Genomic DNA, 21292 nt, shown 5'->3' on the forward strand with positions numbered 1-21292 from the left:
AACGGAAGGAGACGTGGTCAAGGACACAGTAGGCAGCGAGTGTGGAGGGGAGGATGTGCGGAGAACACATGGAGGAGGCCCAGGGCACAGCAGCTTCAGAGGGAGCCAGCGGCTGGGCTGAGCGCTGCCCGGGGCCGGCACAGGATAAGGTTGGAGAGTGGCCCTTGGGTTGTTTGGTTTGTTTGTTTTTTTCTGAAAAGCAGAGGGAGGGCGAGAGTGTGTGTGTGTGTGTATGAGAGAGAATGTTCTTGTCCACAAATGTCCGCAGCAGCCTGGGCTGGGCCAGGCTGAAGCTGAGAGCCGGGAACTCCGTCCAGGTCTCTCATGCTGGGGGCGGGGACCTGGCCTGCTGCCTCCCACGGTGTGCATGAGCAGGAAGCCGGACTTCCACGGGATCCTTAGTTTCTCACCCATTTACTCCAGTGTGGGATGAGGGGCATCCCGAGCCATGTCTCAGTCGCTGTCTCAAATGTCCTTGAAGCCCTCTGCTTCAAGGTTGCCAGGGGCCTTGTGGAACGATGAGTGAGAGGCAGGTGTGAGTCGCTGCCTTTCTGGGCACGGAGAGTCGTCCAGGCTACAGGACTGTAGGCCACTGTGCCTCGAGGCTTGACGTCCCCTTATGTAGTGATGAGCTTTTAATAAAACTGAGAAAGTACAAAGAATCCACCATAAGCCAAAGTTAAGACACAACACATGGGGAAAATTGGAGTTCAGAAATTGAACCAATGATGTAATAATGAGAAAGAAAATAAAAATTATGCATAGAATCATGAAACATGAAACAGTGAATGAAGGGGTGGGCCTGCGCCCAGCAGTGAAGACTCCGTGTAAGATACCCACTTCCCACATCGGGAAACCTGGATTGATTCATGGCCCCGCCTACCGACTGCAGCTAGCACAAGGGCAGACCTGGCTGGGCTCCTGCCACCTATATGGGAGTCTTGGCTTGGGTTCCTTGTGGGCCCAGTTCCCAGCTGTCAAAGGTACTGGACGAGAGGTCCCTCTCTCCCACATAAACCAGTAATTGTTTTTTTTTTTTTATCTTTTAAAAAAGGAGGAATTGAAACTAAAAGAACAGTGTTTGGAAAACAGTCAAGTAGAACTTGCAGAAATAGAGTATATAGCCATTGAAATTTAATACTTGATAGGCTAAAGACCTTAACTGCGCACGGAAAATGATGGAAATAAGGAGGGTAGAATAAAACAAAGACGCACAGAGACGCAGAATGTGTGGGGGATGCAGGTCGTTACGTACATAGTGGGAATTTCATTATGTACATAGGGGAGATTGGAAGGCCTTTGGGGACGAGGTGTTCAGAGGCATTGACAGGAGATAGTGAATCTTGTATCTTACTGCATGTGTTCGAGGATTGCTTTTTTTTTTTTCTATTTTTTGACAGGCAGAGTGGACAGTGAGAGAGAGAGACAGAGAGAAAGGTCTTCCTTTTGCCGTTGGTTCACCCTCCAATGGCCGCCGCGACTGGCGCGCTGCGGCTGGCGCACCGCGCCGATCCGAAGGCAGGAGCCAGGTGCCTCCTCCTGGTCTCCCATACGGGTGCAGGGCCCAAGCACTTGCGCCATCCTCCGCTGCCTTCCCGGGCCACAGCAGAGAGCTGGCCTGGAAGAGGGGCAACCGGGACAGAATTGGTGCCCCAACCGGGACTAGAACCCGGTGTGCCGGCGCTGCTAGGCAGAAGATTAGCCTAGTGAGCTGCGGTGCCGGCCCGAGGATTGCTTTCAACATGTCCACGTGGGTACGTGCCTGCTGTAAAACCTGTAAGTCTGTCATCACTGTCTCCCCCCCAGATACACCTAGATGGCTTTAACTTCCTTAATCTTGCCTTACTTTATTCTCACCTTGTTTTCAGTTGTGTGGCTTAGCCTCCACGATTACGGTCAGGTTTAAGAGCTACAGTCGCGCTGGTGTAGATTCCGAGGCCTGTTCACGGAGAAGCCTCAGCCTGGGCTGACCAGCGCCCTGGAATCTCCCTCTGTGGAGGGCAGCAGCTTAGCTGGTGGAGGGCCCGCCTGCTGGCCCAGCACTTTGATGGTATCTCACTGTCTCCGGGTGTTAGTGTTGAGCTGGGGGTGCGTTCTCCAGTCTCTTCTCGTCCGTGACCGTCTTGAGTCTCCAGGGCCTTCTTCAGCCCATGGATTCTAGGATCCATTTGTCCAGTCTTGTGTTCGTGGATTGGGGAACTTGATTGTGTTATTCATCTTGTTTTTCTTTTAACTTATTTAATAAATATAAATTTCCAAAGTACAGCTTTTGGATTACAGTGGCTTTTCCCCCCCATAACTTCCCTCCCACTCGCACCCCTCCCATCTCCCGCTCCCTCTCCCATCCCATTCACATCAAGATTCATTTTCAATTATCTTTATATACAGAAGATCAATTTAGTATATACTAAGTAAAGATTTCAACAGTTTGTACCCACACAGAAACACAAAGTATAGAGCACTGTTTGAGTACCAGTTATACCATTAATTCACATTGTACAACACATTAAGGACAGAGATCCTACATGAGGAGTAAGTGCACAGTGACTCCTGTTGTTGACTTAACAAATTGACACTCTTGTTTATGGCGTCAGTAATCACCCTAGGCTCTAGTCATGAGTTGCCAAGGCTATGGAGGCCTTCTGAGTTCGCCAACTCCGATCTTATTTAGACCAGGTCATAGTCAAAGTGGAAGTTCTCTCTTCCCTTCAGAGAAAGGCACCTCCTACTTTGATGGCCCGTTCTTTCTGCTGGGATCTCACTCACAGAGATCCTTCATTTAGGTCATTTTTTGCCACAGTGTCTTGCCTTGCCATGCCTGAGAAACTCTTGTAGCCAGATCTGGTTATTCACCTTGTTAAGAAGGCGGTGCCTCCCACAGTGGTCCTCAGATCAGTGCCATCCTCGTCGAAAGCTGACTATTAGCACTATCCCAAGTACAGAAGATCGTACCGGAAAGGAGTACTTCAAAACATCTTTTGCTGTTAATAGAAGAAAATGGGTATTTTCTTTTCTTTTTTGAATAAATGATATGTTCATGGTGTGGTTTTTTGTTTGTTTGTTTGTTTGTTTGTTTTTGACAGGCGGAGTTAGTGAGAGAGAGGGACAAAGAGAAAGGTCTTCCTTCTGTTGGTTCACCCCCCAAATGGCTGCTACAGCCGGTGCGCTGTACCGATCCAATGCCAGGAGCCAGGTGCTTCTCCTGGTCTGCCATGTGGGTGCAGGGCCCAAGCACTTGGGCCATCCTCCACTGCACTCCCGGGCCACAGCAGAGAGCTGGACTGGTAGAGGAGCAACCGGGACTAGAACTTGGTGTGCCGGCGCCGCAGGCGGAGGATTAGCCTAGTGAGCCGCGGCACCGGCCAATATGTTTATGTTTAACTGCAATCTTTGTTTTGTTTTTAATTATCTGTGTGAGTCCTTTGCCTGTTTGTCAGTTTGGGGAGTAGTATTCTCACCAATTTATATGAACTCATTATAAATAGATTGTTACTAGCTTTCCATCACTTGCATATATATAATTTTTTCTATTTTCTTTTTTTTTTTAAAAAAGATTTATTTTATTTTATTTGAAAGACAGAATTACAGAGAGAGGTAGAGACAGAAAGAGAGGTCTTCCATCTGCTGATTTACTCCCCAAATGGCCACAACAGCCGGAGCTGTACCGATCTGAAGCCAGGAGCCGGGAGCTTCTTCTGGGTCTCCCATGCGGGAGCAGGGGCCCAAGCACTTGGGCCATCTTCCACTGCTTTCCCAGCCCATAGCAGAGAGCTGGATCGGAAGAGGAGCAGCTGGGACTCGAACTGGTGCCCATATGAGATGCTGGTGCTTCAGGCCAGGGCTTTAACCTGCTATGTCACAGCACTGGCCCCCATTTTTTCTGTTTTCTTTTAAACTTGTATGTGTTTTTTTTTTGTTGTTGTTTTGTTTTTGTTTGTTTTTTTTTTTTTGACAGGCAGAGTTAGTGAGACAGACAGAGACAGAGAGAAATGTTTTCCTTCCATTGGTTCACCCCTCAAATGGCTGCTACGGCTGGCGCACTGCACCAAGCTGATCTGAAGCCAGGAGCCAGGTGCTTCCTCCTGGTCTCCCATGCGGGCGCAGGGCCCAAGGACCTGGGCCATCCTCCACTGCACTCCTGGGCCACAGCAGAGAGCTGGCCTGGAAGAGGAGCCACCGGGACAGAACCGGCACCCTAACAAGGACTAGAACCCGGAGTACCGGCGCCACAGGTAGAGGATTAGCCTAGTGAGCTGCGGCGCCGGCTGTATGTGTTCTTAAAATGCCTGATTATCAACGCAGTTCATATTTTGCTCTAAAAGCAGTTCATGGTGAGTTTTCAAAAAGTTCATGGAAAATAAGCATTATAAAAAACACGTGTATGGAACTCCAATTTTTTTGCACCAAAATAGCTTTTCTTTCCGTTTCCCACCAACTTTTTGAAGTACTTACCTTTAGAAGTTTATAAAAATGAAAAATCACGTCGCTTCCTCTTTTTTTTTTTTAGTCTGGTTCCCCAGAGCTGCCCCACTTTTTGACTCCTCCTGCCTCTAGTTCTGGTGATTGTCACCAGAGCTGCGTGCCTTCTGCTCACCGTGACCTAGCGGCTGTTGGCTCCGGGAGCGGGGGGAGGAGGCAGCTCGCCCTCTGCAGTATCCCGGGCAACCCCGTGGGTTTTGTTCTTTATTTCTAGCTTTCTGGGTGGATACGACTTTAAATAATGAACACGCACCTCTATTTCTTGATCTGTCACCTGCAGCTTGGCTTCCCAAGTAAGATGAGGAACATGCAGTTATGAGAGTTCTCCTTTGCCTTCCAAATGCTAGCAGCTGGGTAACAGCCACCCACTTGCTGGGATCCAGGCGGCAGTGTCAACACGTTACATACGGTGACTCGTGGACTGCTCCCTGTAGTGCCGTTGGAGGACTGTGCTGCTATGTCACATACGTAGTGGGGAGGGAACTGGGACCCAGAGGCTATCATTCGTGCAACCTTAAGGATGTGATTGGCTTGCATCGGCTATTCTGTCTGTCGCCCCCCGGCGTGTCTCCCCAAATACTTCTCACGCACACGGTCCTGCCTTCCCTGCGCTGTGGGCCTCCTGTGGCTTCACCCTGGCATCTAGGTGGTGGCAGCTTTTCCAAAAGCGGTTTGCTCTTTTATTCTCAATGCTGACAATTTATTTTCCACTAAGTATGGATGTTTATTTTCTATTAGTGGCATTTTAAAAAAAGATTTATTTATTTACTTGCAAGAGTTACACACAGAGAGAAAGAGAGAGAGAGAGAGAGAGAGGTCTTCCATCCGCTGCTTCACTCCCCAGATGGCTGCAATGGCCAGAGCTGCGCCTATCCGAAGCCAGGAGCCAGGAGCCAGGAGCTTCTTCCAGGTCTCCCACATGGGAGCAGGGGCTCAAGGACTTGGGCCATCTTCTACTGCTTTCCCAGGCCATAGCAGAGAGCTGGATCGGAAGAGGAGCAGCTGGGACTAGAACCGGCGTCCATATGGGATGCCAGCACTGCAGACGGTGGCTTTACCCGCTCTGCCACAGCGCCGGCCCCTATTAGTGGCATTTTGAGAGGGAAGAGAGTTTACTACGTGAGCCAGTCGTACATCTTGAACCAGAAGTCAAATACGTATATACCGTGGTCATACAAGTCTTAAGCCTTTTTATGTCCTCAACTCTTCCCACAACTTAATATATATAAATTTTTATCAACACAACCAGTTTGATGAAACAGTTGCAAATTCGAAGGCTGCAGGAAGGGTGCTTCTTCTGGTGGGAATGAGAAGTTAAAGCTGAAATGTAGGCCGGCGCTGCGGCTCACTAGGCTAATCCTCTGCCTGCGGCGCCGGCACACTGGGTTCTAGTCCTGGTCGGGGCTCTGGATTCTGTCCCGGTTGCCCCTCTTCCAGGCCAGCTCTCTGCTGTGGCCAGGGAGTGCAGTGGAGGATGGCCCAAGTGCTTGGGCCCTGCACCCCATGGGAGACCAGGGGAAGCACCTGGCTCCTGGCTTTGGATCAGCGCAGTGCGCCGGCCGCAGTGGCCATTGGGGGGGTGAACCAATGGAAAAGGAAGACCTTTCTCTCTGTCTCTCTCTCTCACTGTCCACTCTGCCTGTCTAAAAAAAAAAAAAAAAAAAAGCTGAAGTGTAACTCAGCAAAAGCAATAGCGCCACACTCAGAGTGGTGTGTGTGGTGTGTGCCCCACAATAGTTGAGGGTCTGAAGGACGATTCTGGAAGTTGCGTGACCATCTGTTTAGGAAGCAAGGATGCCCATTGCTCTAGGTTTCCACAGTCAGTGATTAAAATCAAGGTTTTGCATTCGCACAGGTGTATTTGCTTGACTCTTGGGTGTACATGTTTATTTCATCCATCCACTGCCACTGAGGGTTGTTAGGGTGTTGGATTTATCAGCCTTTCCCGAGTGCCCGCTGAGTGCCAGGCTTTGCTGTGAGTGCTCCTGCACATGGCTCCTTTAATCCTCACAAATTACTTATAAACTTAGAGTCAGTTAAATCTCAGAAATGCAGCTAGTGCGTGTCAGGACTTAATTCCTGAGTGTGTGTAGCCACAAACAGGGTGTTTGGCCCTCAAGTCCAGGTTCTGCTCTGATCCATCTGCCACGGGGTACAGTCAGGGTGGCCGAGACACTTTTCTGAGCAGTGAGAAATCGTGTGCCGGTGAGGCTGAGCCACTGCGTCCTTCCGGCCACATGGTGATAGAAGGTTCTAGAATGCAGAGCTCTGAGTCTGTCTAGAGTTTCCATGTCACTGGACGCTGGTGATTTTGGTGACTTGTGACTGTGCTTTGTGCTTGTTAATTCCCAGGTGCCCCTCGGCTTCGGGGTGGCAGCCAGCGTCCGTGTGGGCAACGCCCTGGGAGCTGGGAGCGCTGAGCAGGCCCAGTGCTCCTGCACTGCCGCTCTCCTGTGTGCCGGTGAGTGATGCCGGCCGCCAGGCTGGGTTTAGCGGGTAACTGGAGGATCCGTGTGTCAGCGTTTCCCTACGAGCTCCCTAGATTTGAAATCAATGTGTAGGAAAGGCCTTCCAAAACTTCATAAAAGTGCCTATTACAAAAAAACCTGCATGGCTTTATATCAAAATAAACTTCCTGCTTAATTCCATTTTCCACAAACTTTTTGAAGTACCCTCATATACACAATCCAGATCTCTGTTCTTTATGCTCTTGCCAATGTACTAATTGGTAATATTAATACTAATTACTGCTAATTGGTTTTCTGTTGCTATCTACAAACTATATAATGTTATCCTTGGCAGTACTGAGATAATTTCTTTTTTTTATTTTAGAGATTTATGTTATTTATTTGAAAGACAGAGTTACAGAGAGAGGTAGAGACAGAGAGAGAGGTCTTCCATCCACTGGTTCACTCCCTAATTGGACACAACAGCTGGAGCTGCACCGATCCGAAGCCAGGAGCCAGGAGCTTCTTCCGGGTCTCCCACGTGGGTGCAGGGGCCCAAGCACTTGGGCCATTTTCTACTGCCTTCCCAGGCCATAGCAGAGAGCTGGATCAGAAGAGGAGCAGCCGGGACTAGAACCAGCGCCCATGTGGGATGCGGGCGCTCCAGGCCAGGGCTTTAACCCGCTGCGCCATAGCGTGGCCCCATTACTGAGCTAATTTCAAAGGCAGTAATTATCTTCGGCAGTCCTGCTTAATGACTGTAGTTGGGGTGGCTCCTGCCTCCTCTACGTCTCCAGCGCTCTGTACTCTGAGCAATTGGGAAAGAGTTTTAGTTATCTTGCCGTCTGAGCCGTGACAGAATACCACAGATGGGGTAACTTACAAAGACCCCAACATTTCTATCTCACAGCTCAGGAAGCGTGGGAAAGGCCCAAACCCAGGCGGCAGCAGGGTGGGCCGTGTGTGAGGGCTGCTGTCTGCTTTCACGGTGGCGCCTTGATGCTGTGTCCTCATGGCAGAAGGAACGGAAGGGGACCGCCTCCCTCCCTCAGTCCCTGTACGGGGCCCTAATACCACTCGTGATGGCAGAGTCTCCCAAAGACCGCACCTCCCAGCGCTGTCACACTGGAGATAAACCTCAGCATGAACCTGGAGGGGATTCAAAGCCTCAAACCACAATAACGATATCTCCTTGAGCATCTTTCCCATGAGTCTCTTAGAAAAAGGAGATGCGGGGTGGGCACTGTAGCACAGGAGGGTTGCCCTGGCCTGCAGCACCAGCATCCCATATGGGTGCCAGTTCGAGTCCCACTTCCAATCCAGCTCTCTGCTGTGTCCTGGGAAAACAGTAGAAGATGGCCCAAATCCTTGGGCCCCTGCACCCCATGGGAGACTCGGAAGAAGCTCCTGGCTCCTGGCTTCTGATCAGCTCAGCTCTGGCCGTTGTAGCCATCTGGGGAGTGAACCAGCAAATGGAAGACCTCTCTCTCTCTCTCTCTCTGTCTCTCTCTCTGTCTGCCTCTACCTCTCTCCGTAACTCTGTCTTTCAAATAAATAAAAATAGATCTTTAAAAAAAAGAAAAAGGAGATGAAACCATCTAATCTTGCTTGCCCATTTCATAGACAGTAAGAGGAAGCCCTCACGTACATGATTACGTGTCTTGAGCTGTGGATGCAGAATTTCATGAGAGATCCGCCGCAGGATGCGTCACCCTGGGGAACTGTCCCTTCTTGTGGCTTCTCTGTTTTCCAGGCATCTGCGCGCTTGTGGTGGGCGTCCTGCTCACAGCTCTGAAGGATGTGGTCGCCTACGTCTTCACCAGTGACAAGTAGGTACTCATCCAGAAACTGACTCTCTCTGACTATGGGAGCCCCATGAAGCACGTCGCAGGGGAAAAAGCCAGCGGTGCAGCCAAGAGAGAGAGAGAGGTACGGGGCTACCTCTGAATGACCTGGAGCGACAGGAGCCCACGAACATCACCCTGCTGCTCCACTAGCCAGCTCACTCGCTCATCAAACCTGAGAGGGGCTTCTCCGTGCTCAGTGCTGCTTCTGCTCAGAGACCCCCAGGAGCAGCACAGAGATGGGCCTCTCTGCTGCAGCCTGGGCAGTAGCCACAGCACCATTGCCTTCAGCACGGGCTGACTTCTACTGCATTTTCTGTAGTTATGTGTTTCCACGCTGGGTAGATTCATAATAAGGCGTCGTTTGAATATTAAAAAAACCAGTTCATAGAAGAGCTTCGGTAATTTGTATCAGTTACCTCAAATTACTTTTAGGAAGAAATTTAGGTTTATTATTATTATTATTATTATTATTTTGAAGATTTATTTATTTATTTGAAAGAGTTAGAGAGAGGCAGAAGCAGAGAGAGAGATCTTCCATCCATTGGTTCACTCTCCAAATGACCACAATGGCCGGAGCTGGGCTGATCCGAAGCCAGGAGCCAGGATCTCCCACATGGGTGCAGTCCTTGAGCCATCTTCCACTGTTTCCCAGGCCATAGCAGAGAGCTGGATTGGAAGTAGAGCAACCAGGACTCAAACCAATGCCCATATAGGATGCTGGCACTGCAGGCAGCGGCTCCACCCACTATGCCACAGCGCCAGCTCCTAGTTTTATTATTTTTAAGTGTACTCTCCTAGTTGTTCTGACCCTACTGCTTTTAGATAGACCGATACCCTAACACATTCTTACAAAAGTTTAGCACGAAGGAGGTGATCTGATAAAGTTCGGGGGACTGGATTTGCCTTCAGACCTAAGTGAAGAACAAATGGCTCTCAGACGTTGGGCTGTAAGCAGGGCAGAATAATAATTCCTGGGAGGCAAAACAAAGGAAGAGAGTCCCTGCTCGCCCCAGCTTCCTGGGAGAGGGTTTCCAGCCCACGGCCAAGGCGGGGGCCACAGCCAAGGCAGGGGACGTGCCCAAAGGAACAAGCAGAACATCCGTGCAGTTCACAGGGGGCTGGGAAAAAGTTCTGTCGTTGCCAACCAGAACGGAACAGCCTCGTAACACATACGGCAGCTGGGAAAGATGGCAAAACATCTGGCCTCCATAGTGGAGCAAAATTAGCTCTAGAACTAACTCGTGTTCTGCTCCTGTGTCACAAAGGTTAAATTTAAGCAAGCCTTGAAAGGATCCGACTGATGCCAGAAAACCTAACTGCATCACAGAACTTGACCACATCAGCGCTCAAGGGTGCTTGCGAACATGAAGGAATACGCAGTACTCAGAGCGGTGAAATGCACAGTGTGTGGCGTACAAGAATCACCAAGCAGGAGTGAACACCGTGACTGGGCTTAGACTGCTGCCTGGGGCGCCCACGTGTCATCCTCGAGTGCTTGGTTCAAATCCCAGCTACTCTGCTTCTGACCCGCCCTCCTGCCAGTGTGAACCCTGGGAGGCAGCAGATGACGGCTCAGTCCTTGAGTCCCTGCTCCCCACATGGGGGACCCAGATGGAGGTCTGGGCTCCGGGCTTTGGTCTGGTTCAGCCCTGGTTGCTGTGGCCATCTGGGGAGTGAAGCAACAGATGGAAGATCTCTATCTCCCTCCCCTCCCCTTTCTCTCTGTCACTCTGCCTTTCACATAAATAACTCAATCTTTAAAAACAAAAACAAGTGAAATTACCATGTTTACCAAGAAGTATGATCCTCCATTGATGATGACGAGAAACAAAGCAACTGAAACTGACCAGAAATGAAACAAGTAATGGAATTAGTATGTAAATAAATAGTCAGCTTAAAGGTACAGTCGCGGCAGACATCCCAAATGAAATGCAGAGAGACGGAAGACTGAGAAGGAAAAGCCGTGAGTGGCCTAAAATGCATGGAGGATTGTCGAAGCAGAGAAGGAGGAGGAAGGACAGAAAAAGAAATTGAAAAAGTAGTGGCAAAAAAAAAAAAAAAAACCTTTCCAAATTAATAATTATAGAAATTAAAGGGACCTAAAAAGCTATTGAACGCAATCACCCACCGGCCGTCGGGATTCCTCTGAAACGTCCTTGTCCGCTGTGCAGCTTCTGCTTGAATAAGCTTGGTGGGAAGGAACCTGCTACCTCCCAGGACAGCGTGGGCTCTCAGGACCCCTTCCTTTTTCTTTTTTTAAATATTTATTTATTTATTTAGACAGGCAGAGTGGACAGTGAGAGAGAGAGACAGAGAGAAAGGTCTTCCTTTTCCTGTTGGTTCACCCTCCAATGGCCGCTGCGGCCGGCGCATCGTGCTGATCCAAAGGCAGGAGCCAGGTGCTTCTCCTGGTCTCCCATGGGGTGCAGGGCCCAAGCACTTGGGCCATCCTCCACTGCACTCCCGGGCCACAGCAGAGAGCTGGCCTGGAAGAGGGGCAACCGGGACAGAATCTGGCGCCCCGACCAGGACTAGAACCCGGTGTGCTGGCGCCGCAAGGTGGAGGATTAGCCTATTGAGCCGCTGTGTCGGCCTGTTGTGCCATCTTACATGATGTCACCTGGATGGAGACTTTTCTCATTCATTTTAAAAAAAAATAGTTAAAATTTTTTTTATCTTCACTTTGAAAGACAGAGAGAGTGAGATGGAGAGACAGACACACAGAGATCGTCCATCCTCTTGGTTTCACTCCCCAAACGCCCACAACTGCTGGGCTAAGCCAGGCCAAAGCCAAGAGCACAGCACGCAATCCAGATCTCCCATGTGGGTGTCAGAAACCCAAGCCCCTGAGCCATCACCTGCTGCCTCTCAGGGCGCGTTAGCAGGAAGCTGGATCCAAAGTGGAGAAACTGGGACCAGGCACTCTGATGTTGTACATGGGCATCCCAGGTGGCGACTTAACCACTGCACCAAATCCCCTCCCCAAGAAATGATGCTTTATTACGCATTTTGTCCAAAAGAAATGTACTGTTTTGACTAACTTGACTGCTCCATTTGTCAGGTGTGTCAGGTCAGCAGTTAACCGGTGATTGCACATGGTTTATCTTTCTAGGTCACTGACTGCTTGCTTTTCCTCCCACAGAGATATTATTTCCCTGGTGAGCCAAGTGATGCCCGTGTTTGCTCCCTTTCATCTATTTGATGCATTGGCAGTGAGTATCTGGCGGGACTCCTTCTGGCCTTGTAGCTAAAAAATCGAATGTCTGTGGTTCCGTTTCTGCAGAGAGGGAGCTCTTGCTTAGCGTGAGCCTTGGAGAGAGGGAATGGGTTGCTTCAGAACCCGGCCTCCCAAGGAAGCAGAGCCCCACATTCTCCACCTCCCTGACTTAGCCTGGTGTCTGCCTCCCCCCCCCCCCCGACTTAGCCTGGTGCCTGCCCTCCCCTCTGACTTAGCCTGGTGCCTGCCCCCCCCCCCCGACTTAGCCTGGTGCCTGCCCCCCCCCCCCCGACTTAGCCTGGTGCCTGCCCTCCCCTCTGACTTAGCCTGGTGCCTGCCCCCCCCCCCCGACTTAGCCTGGTGCCTGCCCCCCCCCCCCGACTTAGCCTGGTGCCTGCCCCACCTCCCTGACTTAGCCTGGTGCCTGCCCTCCCCTCTGACTTAGCCTGGTGCCTGCCCCCCCCCCCCGACTTAGCCTGGTGCCTGCCCCCCCCCCGACTTAGCCTGGTGCCTGCCCTCCCCTCTGACTTAGCCTGGTGCCTGCCCCCCCCCCCCCGACTTAGCCTGGTGCCTGCCCCACCTCCCTGACTTAGCCTGGTGCCCGCCCCCCCCCCCCCCGACTTAGCCTGGTGCCTGCCCCCCCCCCCCGACTTAGCCTGGTGCCTGCCCCCCCTCTCTGACTTAGCCTGGTGCCTGCCTCCCTGGGCCAACCAAGTCCCTCTCCAGGCTCTCTCGCGCGGGTGGACAGGGGTCTGAAGGCCCCTGTGTTGTCGTGCAGCATCATTCCTCGAAGCTTGTTCCCAGCCGGGCACGTACCCTTCATGACGCGACCTCTAGGCCCATTTGTCATTTGCTGTTTTTCCCTGTGGAACTTCTACTCTGTCCGCGTCACTCTGAGCCCAGGATTGGAGCACTGGCTGTCATAAGAATAGTGTGAAGACAAGGTCATGGTCACCGTTGGCAGCCTTGATGTTACACTAACTTCTGCTGAGATACCATCAATGACACCTAACTAAAAAGTAGCACTTGGCACAGTGGTGAAGACACCACGCAGGACCCCACATCAGAGTGCTGGGTTCAAGTCCCGCCTCTGCTTTTGATTCCAGCTTCCTGCTAATGGGCACCCCACGGAGGCAGCAGGTGATGGATCCATTGTTTGAGTCCTGCCACCCACATAGGTGACCCAGGTGGAGTTCTTGGCTCTTGATTTGGTCTGGCCCAGCCCTGGCTATTGTGAGCATTTGGAGATTTTTTTTTTTAAAGATTTATTTTATTTATTTGAAAGACAGAGTTACAGAGAGAGGTAGAGACAGAGAGAGAGAGGTCTTCCATCCGCTTGTTCACTCCCCAGATAGCCGCAACGGCCGGAGCTGCACCAGCCAATCCGAAGCCAGGAGCTTCCTCCAGGTCTGGGTGCAGGGGCCCAAGGACTTGGATCATCCTCTACTGCTTCCCCCAGGCCATAGCAGAGAGCTGGATCGGAAGAGGAGCAGCCGGGACTAGAACCAGCGTTCATATGGGATGCCGGCACCTCAGGCCAGGGCATTAACCTGCTGTGCCACAGTGCTGGCCTCCACATTTGGAGATTGAACCAGCAATCATGATGGGCGATCTCTGTGTCTCCGTCCATCTTTCTGCCTCTCAAATAAATTTTTTAAAATCTTTTGTAAAACTTATTTGAGAGGTGGAGAGACAGAGAGAGCTCCTGTCATCTGGCTCTCCCAGTACCTGCAACAGTGGAGGCCGAAGCTGGTTGGTGGGAACCCAGTTACTGGAGACATCACCATTGCCTCCTGGGGTCTGCACCGGCTGGATTTGGAGGCCGGCATCAGACCCAGCTCTCTGGTATAGGAGGCAACATCTTAACTGCCAGGCCGAAGGCTGCCCCTACATCTTTCCTATAACACGTGCATTTTTTTTAAAAGATCTTATTTATTTATTTGAGAGGTAGAGTTACCGAGACAGAGAGAGAGAGAGAGAGGTCTTCCTTCCACTGGTTCACTCCCCAGATGGCTGCAACGGCTAGAGCTGCGCCAATCCGAAGCCACGAGCAAGGAGATTCTTCTGGGTCTGCCATGCGGGTGCAGGGTCCCGAGGACTTGGGCTATCCTCTACTGCTTTCCCAGGCCATAGCAGAGAGCTGGATTAGAAGAGGAGCAGCTGGGACTGGAATTGGAGTCCATATGGGATGCCGGCACCGCAGGCGGAGGATTAACCACAGCACCGGCCCCAACATGTGCATTTACAAAACATTCTTAAGCAGCCAAGATAAACAGATCCCAATACTATTCAGTGATGACTTTCTGACGAAAGCTGTTGTATTTTAGTATTGTAGCTGTTGTTAACATAACTTGAGATGCCAAATGTTGTCCTTGGTCTCTTGTTTTAAGATTTGACCATATCTGGGGCTGGCGCTGTGGCGCAGTGGGTTAACGCCCTGGCCTGCAGCGCTGGCATCCCAAATGAGCGCCGGTTCAAGACCCAGCTGCTCCACTTCCTGTCCAGCTCTCTGCTATAGCCTGGGAAAGCAGTAGAAGATGGCCCAAGTCCTTTGGCCCCTGCACCCATGTGGGAGACCCGGAAGAAGCTCCTGGCTCCTGGCTTCAGATCGGCGCAGCTCCGGCTGTTGCGGCCATCTGGAGAGTGAACCATCAGATGGAAGACCTCTCTCTGTCTCTGTCTCTCCTCTCTCTGTGTAACTCTGACTTTCAAATAAATAAATAAAATCTTTAAAAAAAAAAAAGATTTGACCATATCCAAAGTAATGGGATATTAATGTTGTATCGTGAACTTGGTAGGACGACAGCCCCGAGCCTGCAACCTTGCTTTTCTTCTCCCTAGGGCACTTCCGGAGGGGTCCTGAGAGGCATGGGTAAACAAAAGATTGGTGCTCTCTTGAATGGCATCGGGTACTATGCTTTTGGATTTCCCACTGGAGTATCTCTGATGTTTGCTGCCAAACTTGGGATAATAGGTACGTGTTCGATTCCCCAGGGACTCGCCTCAGCCCTCACTTGTCCGGTTAGGAGTTAGGAATGTCTGTCTAAAATGCAGTGTTGAACAAAGTCAGCAAGCTCCTGCCCTCGGGCCGAGACCAGGACTAAATAAGGGATTCTAGCAGGAGTCAGTTACCGTTGGGGCCTGGTGAGTGGTGGGGAACTTCAAAGCCCACACTGCTGGGCGGAATTCCCTCCGGATTGCGTGTGAGTAGCTCTCCATGAAGACTGTAGTCTTCCCTCACGGCGTGCTCTTGGACTGCTTGTCCAAAGTCAGTTGGCCGTGGACTTGGGAGTTCATTTCTGGACTTGCAGTACTGGCCCATTGGTCTGTATGTCTATCCTTATCCATCTCCACCCTCCCCTGATGACTTGTTTTGTAATAAGGTTTTGTTTGCTTGTTTGTTTGTTGTTGTTGTTGTTGTTTTTTTTTTTTGACAGGCAGAGTGGATAGTGAGAGAGAGAGACAGAGAGAAAGGTCTTCCTTTTTGCCGTTGGTTCACCCTCCAATGGCCACTGCAGCCGGTGCATCTCGCTGATCCGAAGCCAGGAGCCAGGTGCTTCTCCTGGTCTCCCATGCGGTTGCAGGGCCCAAGCACTTGGGCCATCCTCCACTGCCCTCCCGGGCCACAGCAGAGAGTTGGACTGGAAGAGGAGCACCCAGGACTAGTACCCGGTGTCCATATGGGATGCCGGTGCTGCAGGCGGAGGATTAACCTAGTGAGCCATGGCGCAGGCCCCCTTGTAATAAGTTTTGAAGTCAGGAAATGTGAATCCCGCAACTTTGTTATGCTTTTTCATTGTTGTTGTTGTTGTTTTGGCTGTTGGGGGCCCCTTGCCATCCCATGTGAACTAGGATCAGCTTTTCCATCTCTGTGTGAAAAGGCATTGGTGTTCTTAATCAGGACTGCATGCGAACCTGTAGTTATTTTGCAGAGTATTGCTACCTTAGTAGCATTTAGTCTTCCAGTCCCAAGTGAGAGCTTCCACCCACTGGTCCACTCCCCACATGCCTGCAACAACCAGGACCAGGCCAGACTGAAACTGGGAGCCCAGGTCTCCCATGTGGGTGGCGGAAATCCAACCCCTGGAGCGTCCACTGCTGTTCCCATTGTCTGTATTAGCAGGCAGCTGGGGTCAGGAGCCAGAGGTGGGAACTGAACCCACAATGCACTCCAGTGTGTGCTGTGTTCATCTTAACGGGCACCTTGACCACAAGCCAAAATGCGCCAAAATTTGTATTTTTCCTGCAAATACTGTAACTGCTCAAATGCACAGGTAAGACAGTATTCGTGGACAGCTTTTGTCAAACTGTGCTAAGCTCTTTATGCATATTATGCCGTTTAACTTAATGACAGCTATATAAGGTATGATTTCCATTAGCTGCATTTTATCATAAGATCTAAAACCTGAGGGATTTAGTAGTGTGTTCAGAGTGGCACACGTGGTCAGCAGGGAAGCCGGAGCTGACCCAGCTAGCTGACTCCAGAGCCGCCCTGGTGTTGTCCTCTATCCTTGGGGCTCATCCTCCCCCAACCCTTTACCTGGCATTGACTGAGTGATGTATCCGTCAGGCCTGTGCCGTGTAGCATCTGGGCGAGGCTCCTGTGTTTTATTTATTTGAAAGAGTTAGAGAGAGAAGGAGAGGCAGAGAGAGAGAGAGAGAGAGAGAGAGAGATCTTCCATCTGCTGGTCACTCCCCAGTTGGCTATAATGGCCAGAGCTGGGCCGATCTGAAGCCAGGAGCCAGGAGCTTCTTCCGGGTCTCCCACATGGGTGCAGGGGCCAAAGGACTTGGACCATCTTCCACTGCTTTCCCAGGCCATAGCTGAGAGCTGGATCGGAAGTGGAGCAGCCGGGACTTGAACTGGCGCCCTTAACGGGATGCTGCACTGTAGGTGGTGGCTTTACCCGCTACATCACAGCACCGGCCCCGAGGTTCCTGTCTTTTCTCAGCTCACACTCAGACCTTGGTTTTCTCTCTACTTCTCTGGTGCTCTGTCTGCTTTTGCTCTTGGAATGCTGGCGACGGTGCTGCTCCTCTTGGCCTCCGCGCTCTCCTGTGAGTCTCAGGGCCTTGCTCTTTGGTGCTGACGGTGCCTCCATCTTTGGCCTGACCTCATGCCTGCCCTCCACTCTGCGGTTTTGGCCGCGCCTACATTCGTACACTCTTGCCGACATCTCCTACCTCTGACCGCCTTTCTGGTTTGGTCACCCATGCTTGCGAGCTCTGCCCAGTGCCGCTGCCAAGCCTGACGATGTGTGGCTCAGTAACAGCCTTTGCCTGTGTGAGGGCTTTAGCCCATGAGTGAGAAGGGAAGAGCTGGGCACACAGCAGCATGGCGATGGACTTGTCACCTGTACACTGTCCCTGCCCCGCATCAGTCACGTCCTTCCTCGAGATGTTAGCACTCTGCACCTGTTCCCCTACAGGGGGGAGAGGCGGAGCTCCCACGGCTCAATGCAACTTGTCTTCAGACCTCTCGTGGCTTCCTCAGGGAGACCCTTCTCCCTTAGGTTTCATCCCAAGACGGTTCCAGTGGATCTGTAGAGAACAGATGCGGACTGGCTGGAGACTTGGGCGCTGACTCTGAGTCCACCTGCTGGACTCCCCGAGACCTGGAGGCCAGCTGTGTTTGTGCGAAAGAGCCGCTGTCAGTTCTCTCCTCCTTTCTTGGTGCAGTGTCAGTCTGGAAGCTGTCGGAAGAGCTGGCTGGTGTCCACACACTGCTGGTGCTTAGTGTCTCGTTGTCTTGGTAATGTCCCATGCTGGCTTAATGACCGGCATGGACTGGACTAGGCGGTACCTGATTCATCCCAGCCTGGCACTGTCATTGTCTACAGGTACCTGGGAGGAGAACTGCCAGGGACTTACTGCGATCCTTCTCTACCACAGACCCTCGGAAGCACCACTTAACCAAAGCAACCATCTTCGCCCTTGGCTTTACATTTAATTCAGCTTTGGTGTTAGAAAAAATAAATAAATAAAAGAACCTCCCCCACCCCATTAGATCTTAAGCTCCTTTGTAAATAAGTGGTTTCCTTCTTTATCTATTAAAGTACTTATTGCTATTTTCTATGGTATGTGCTCAGATGTGTTAGCTACATTTTTAAATTGACAAATAGGAGTTGTATATATTTGCGGTGTAACCTGATGTTTTGATACATGTATACATTGTAGAATGGGTTATTTAAGCTAATTAACATAGCTGTTGCCTTATACATTCTTTTAAAATGCTTATTTATTTAGTTATTTGAAAGACAGTATGAGAGGGAGAGAGAGGGAGAGGGAGAGAGAAACAGGCAGGGAGAGAGAGAGAGAGAGAGAGAGAGAGATCTTCCATTTGTTTCTTAACTCCCCAAATGGCCACAACAGTCAGGGCTGCGCCAGGCTGAAGCCAGGAGCCAAGAACTCCATCCAGGTCTCTGATGCGGGCGTAGGCGCCCAAGCACGTGAACCATCATCTTCTCGGGTGCATTGACAGGGAGCTGGCTTAGAAGCAGAGTAGCCAGGACTTGAACTGGCGCTTCGACATCGGGTGTGGGTGTCAGTCACAAAGCCTGCTCCTGGGTACCTTTTTTTTAAAATGGTGAGAACATTTAAAATGTCAGCAGTTTTCGTGAATACAGCGCGTTGTCATGGACAGTAGTCACCCGCGAATCACCATCTGGGTCCTGGACGTAGTGCTCCTAACTGAAAACTTGCACCTTGGATCAGCATCTCTCCAGCTCCCCGCTCCGGCCTGGGGCAGCCACCACTCTGCCTCACTTCTGTAAGTCCAGCTATTTTTAGCTTCCACACATAAGTGAAACGGATCGTGCAGTATTTGTGTTTCTGTGCCTAGCGTGTCTCACTTAGCATAATGGACATCTGCCTATGTGGACTGAGCCTTGGGTGCAGTGGTTAAGACACTGGGATCCACGCGTCCTCTATCAGAGCACCTGGTTCAAGTCCCAGTTCCACTCTGACTCCAGATGTCGGCTGATGTGCACCCTGGGAGGAACAGTGATGGCCCAAGTATTTGGGTCCCTGCCACCCACATGGGAGACCTGTCTGGGTATTTGGGGGAGTGAACTAGCCGATTGAAGATCTCTCTGTGTGACTCTGTCTCTCTGCCTTTCAAATAAAAATAAATAAATAGATTTGAACAAATTATCCACCTGTACACACGTAAACATATTAAGAAGAGGATTGAAATTGCCTATAACGTCAGAGCTGTAAAAGCAGGGGCATCTCAATGCATTTTGCTCCAGTGTTTTTTCCGTTATTGACAAACATCTCACTGGTAGCGCTTAGCCTAATCGCTGTCATGTAAAATTTGGGGGAAGTTAACTGGGACTTCACTCTGTGGATCTGGAGCAGATCTGACCTGTGTTCTCATTCCAAACCCACAGGCCTCTGGTCGGGCTTGATCCTCTGTGTCTTCTTTCAAGCCCTTTTCTACCTGGTGTACGTTTGGAGGACAAACTGGACAAGAGCTGCAGAGCAGGTAACGGGCGGCGTCTTTTTGGAAAGACCCTGGGAGGAACAGTGATGGCCCAAGTATTTGGGTCCCTGCCACCCACATGGGAGACCTGTCTGGGTGGCCCTGCTCGATCCTAGCACGTGATCAGGAACCTCGCAGGGCCATGCACTGCATCTCACAGGCCGGGTGGGGCAGAGGGAAGACCGTGTTGGAGCGCGTCTTCCTCCTGCTGTGGAGCTGAGTTAACACCTACAGACCGGGGAATGCACCTTACAAGTGAACAGCAGCAACAGAAAAAGGAATTCGCTTACCAAATATCTTTCCTGTTTCAGTGTAACAGTTTTAGAGAAATAGCAGTTTGGGTCCGTTTACGCAGATTACTGATTTGCATAGGTTTCTTTTCTTTTACTAAAAGGTAGTATGCTACACACCTGTGATCTGTGGGACACGGCGTAGGGGTGGAGGGTCAAGATCATGTTGGATGCATCTGTGTTGAATGGGAAGCCCTTCTTTAGCTTGGGGCTTGAGAGGAGATGGGTAGGTGCTGGCCTGAGGCCGGGTTGTTACCCGGAACACCAGGGGTGAGTTTGGTTCCACTGCTGTCCGCCATCAGCTGCACCCAGCCTTTCCGTTTTCAATCCTTTTGATTTGCCTGAGACTTATTTTGTCTTTCCTGTGCTCAGTTTGATTTACGAGGTGAGTAGAGTGTGGCAGGACCACAAACTGACACCATTCATCTTAAGAATTTACTGCTTTTACCTGTGTTTAGGAACACTGAAAGGTGTAAACAATGCATGACACTTGCAATGCTAGCAGCAAGCTTGTTGTACAACTGCTGTGCGCTCAGCCTGGTTGTCTGGTGTTGTGTTCTGCTGGCCTGAGGCATTTTCAGGACTAAGAAAGATGGTACAAGATAACGTCACCCTTGAGCGGGAGCTTTGAACTGAAACAGAGGACTGCGCGCCTGACTTCCACTTCCGGTTCTCACCTGACACTTGTTTGTAGGCGCAGGTTCGAGCTGGGCTAAAAGGGAGTAAAGAGACCGTCCCTCCCCCTACAGGTAATGGGGGCTTTGCTATAGTGCACCCTATTTCTTTTAAAAAGATTGAAATTGAGTGTAGCCGGAGTGGCTTAGTTTATGAAATCCTGCTGTCTTGCTCAATCAAACTTGTCCCGCCAATTGGCCAGGTGGACTCTGGGCTCTCCGTAGAAATGTGTTGCATGTAATTCCATGTATCCTAACTGACGATTGGCAGCCAGCACTTACCATGTCTTCTCATGTGACAGTCCTTTGCTTGACCCGGTTCACAAGGTAACGCCCGCCCTGTTCTCTGCAAACAGTTCTACCAATGCTGGAGAGAGAAGTGCCCGGTGGAGTGATCTTGCCTGATATCATCGGACCGGAGAGCCAGACGGCCCAGCTGGTGGTTCTAGAAGAAGGCGGCACGCAGTACGCGGTGCCCACCGTCGGGCACGTCTTGACAACGAGGCAGCTGATTTTCTACCGCGGAGCGGCTTTAGCGGCTGCTCTTGCTGTCTTTTTGGCCGGAATTCTAATAAGAGTTTTCGGGGACCGTGGTTAAAACACTGTCATCAGCTGTCTACTAACCGATTGGAGATGATAGGCATCAATTAGGCCCGGAAGGTGACCTTGTCGTTTGGCCGATGGTTTCCGTGCCCCAGATGTTAGTGTTGTTCCTTGGTCATTCTGAGAAGCTACCCTATCCTAACAGTGGTTCGAGAACGGAGCTAGAATTTGAAGTAAACTTTTTCTCCGTTGACTCCATCATGGTTTCTAAATCTGTAAATTTGATTTTCCCTACTATAAATATTCTTTTTT

General features: G+C 50.8%; 1 protein-coding gene across 1 annotated transcript in view; it reads left to right on the forward strand.

Annotated features, from left to right (window-relative positions):
- LOC133746884 (multidrug and toxin extrusion protein 2-like) overlaps positions 1-21035 on the forward strand; it is a 47982-nt gene extending 26947 nt beyond the window's left edge. The window contains exons 11-17 of the mRNA XM_062175122.1: positions 6832-6940; positions 8680-8755; positions 11916-11985; positions 14832-14964; positions 19382-19476; positions 20458-20512; positions 20794-21035. Coding sequence (XP_062031106.1) covers positions 6832-6940; positions 8680-8755; positions 11916-11985; positions 14832-14964; positions 19382-19476; positions 20458-20512; positions 20794-21035 — 780 coding nt within the window. The remainder of the gene's footprint in view (positions 1-6831; positions 6941-8679; positions 8756-11915; positions 11986-14831; positions 14965-19381; positions 19477-20457; positions 20513-20793) is intronic.
- Positions 21036-21292: the final 257 nt, after the last annotated feature.

This window comes from Lepus europaeus, chromosome 18 (genome assembly GCF_033115175.1).
Source record: "Lepus europaeus isolate LE1 chromosome 18, mLepTim1.pri, whole genome shotgun sequence".
Taxonomy (NCBI): domain Eukaryota; kingdom Metazoa; phylum Chordata; class Mammalia; order Lagomorpha; family Leporidae; genus Lepus; species Lepus europaeus.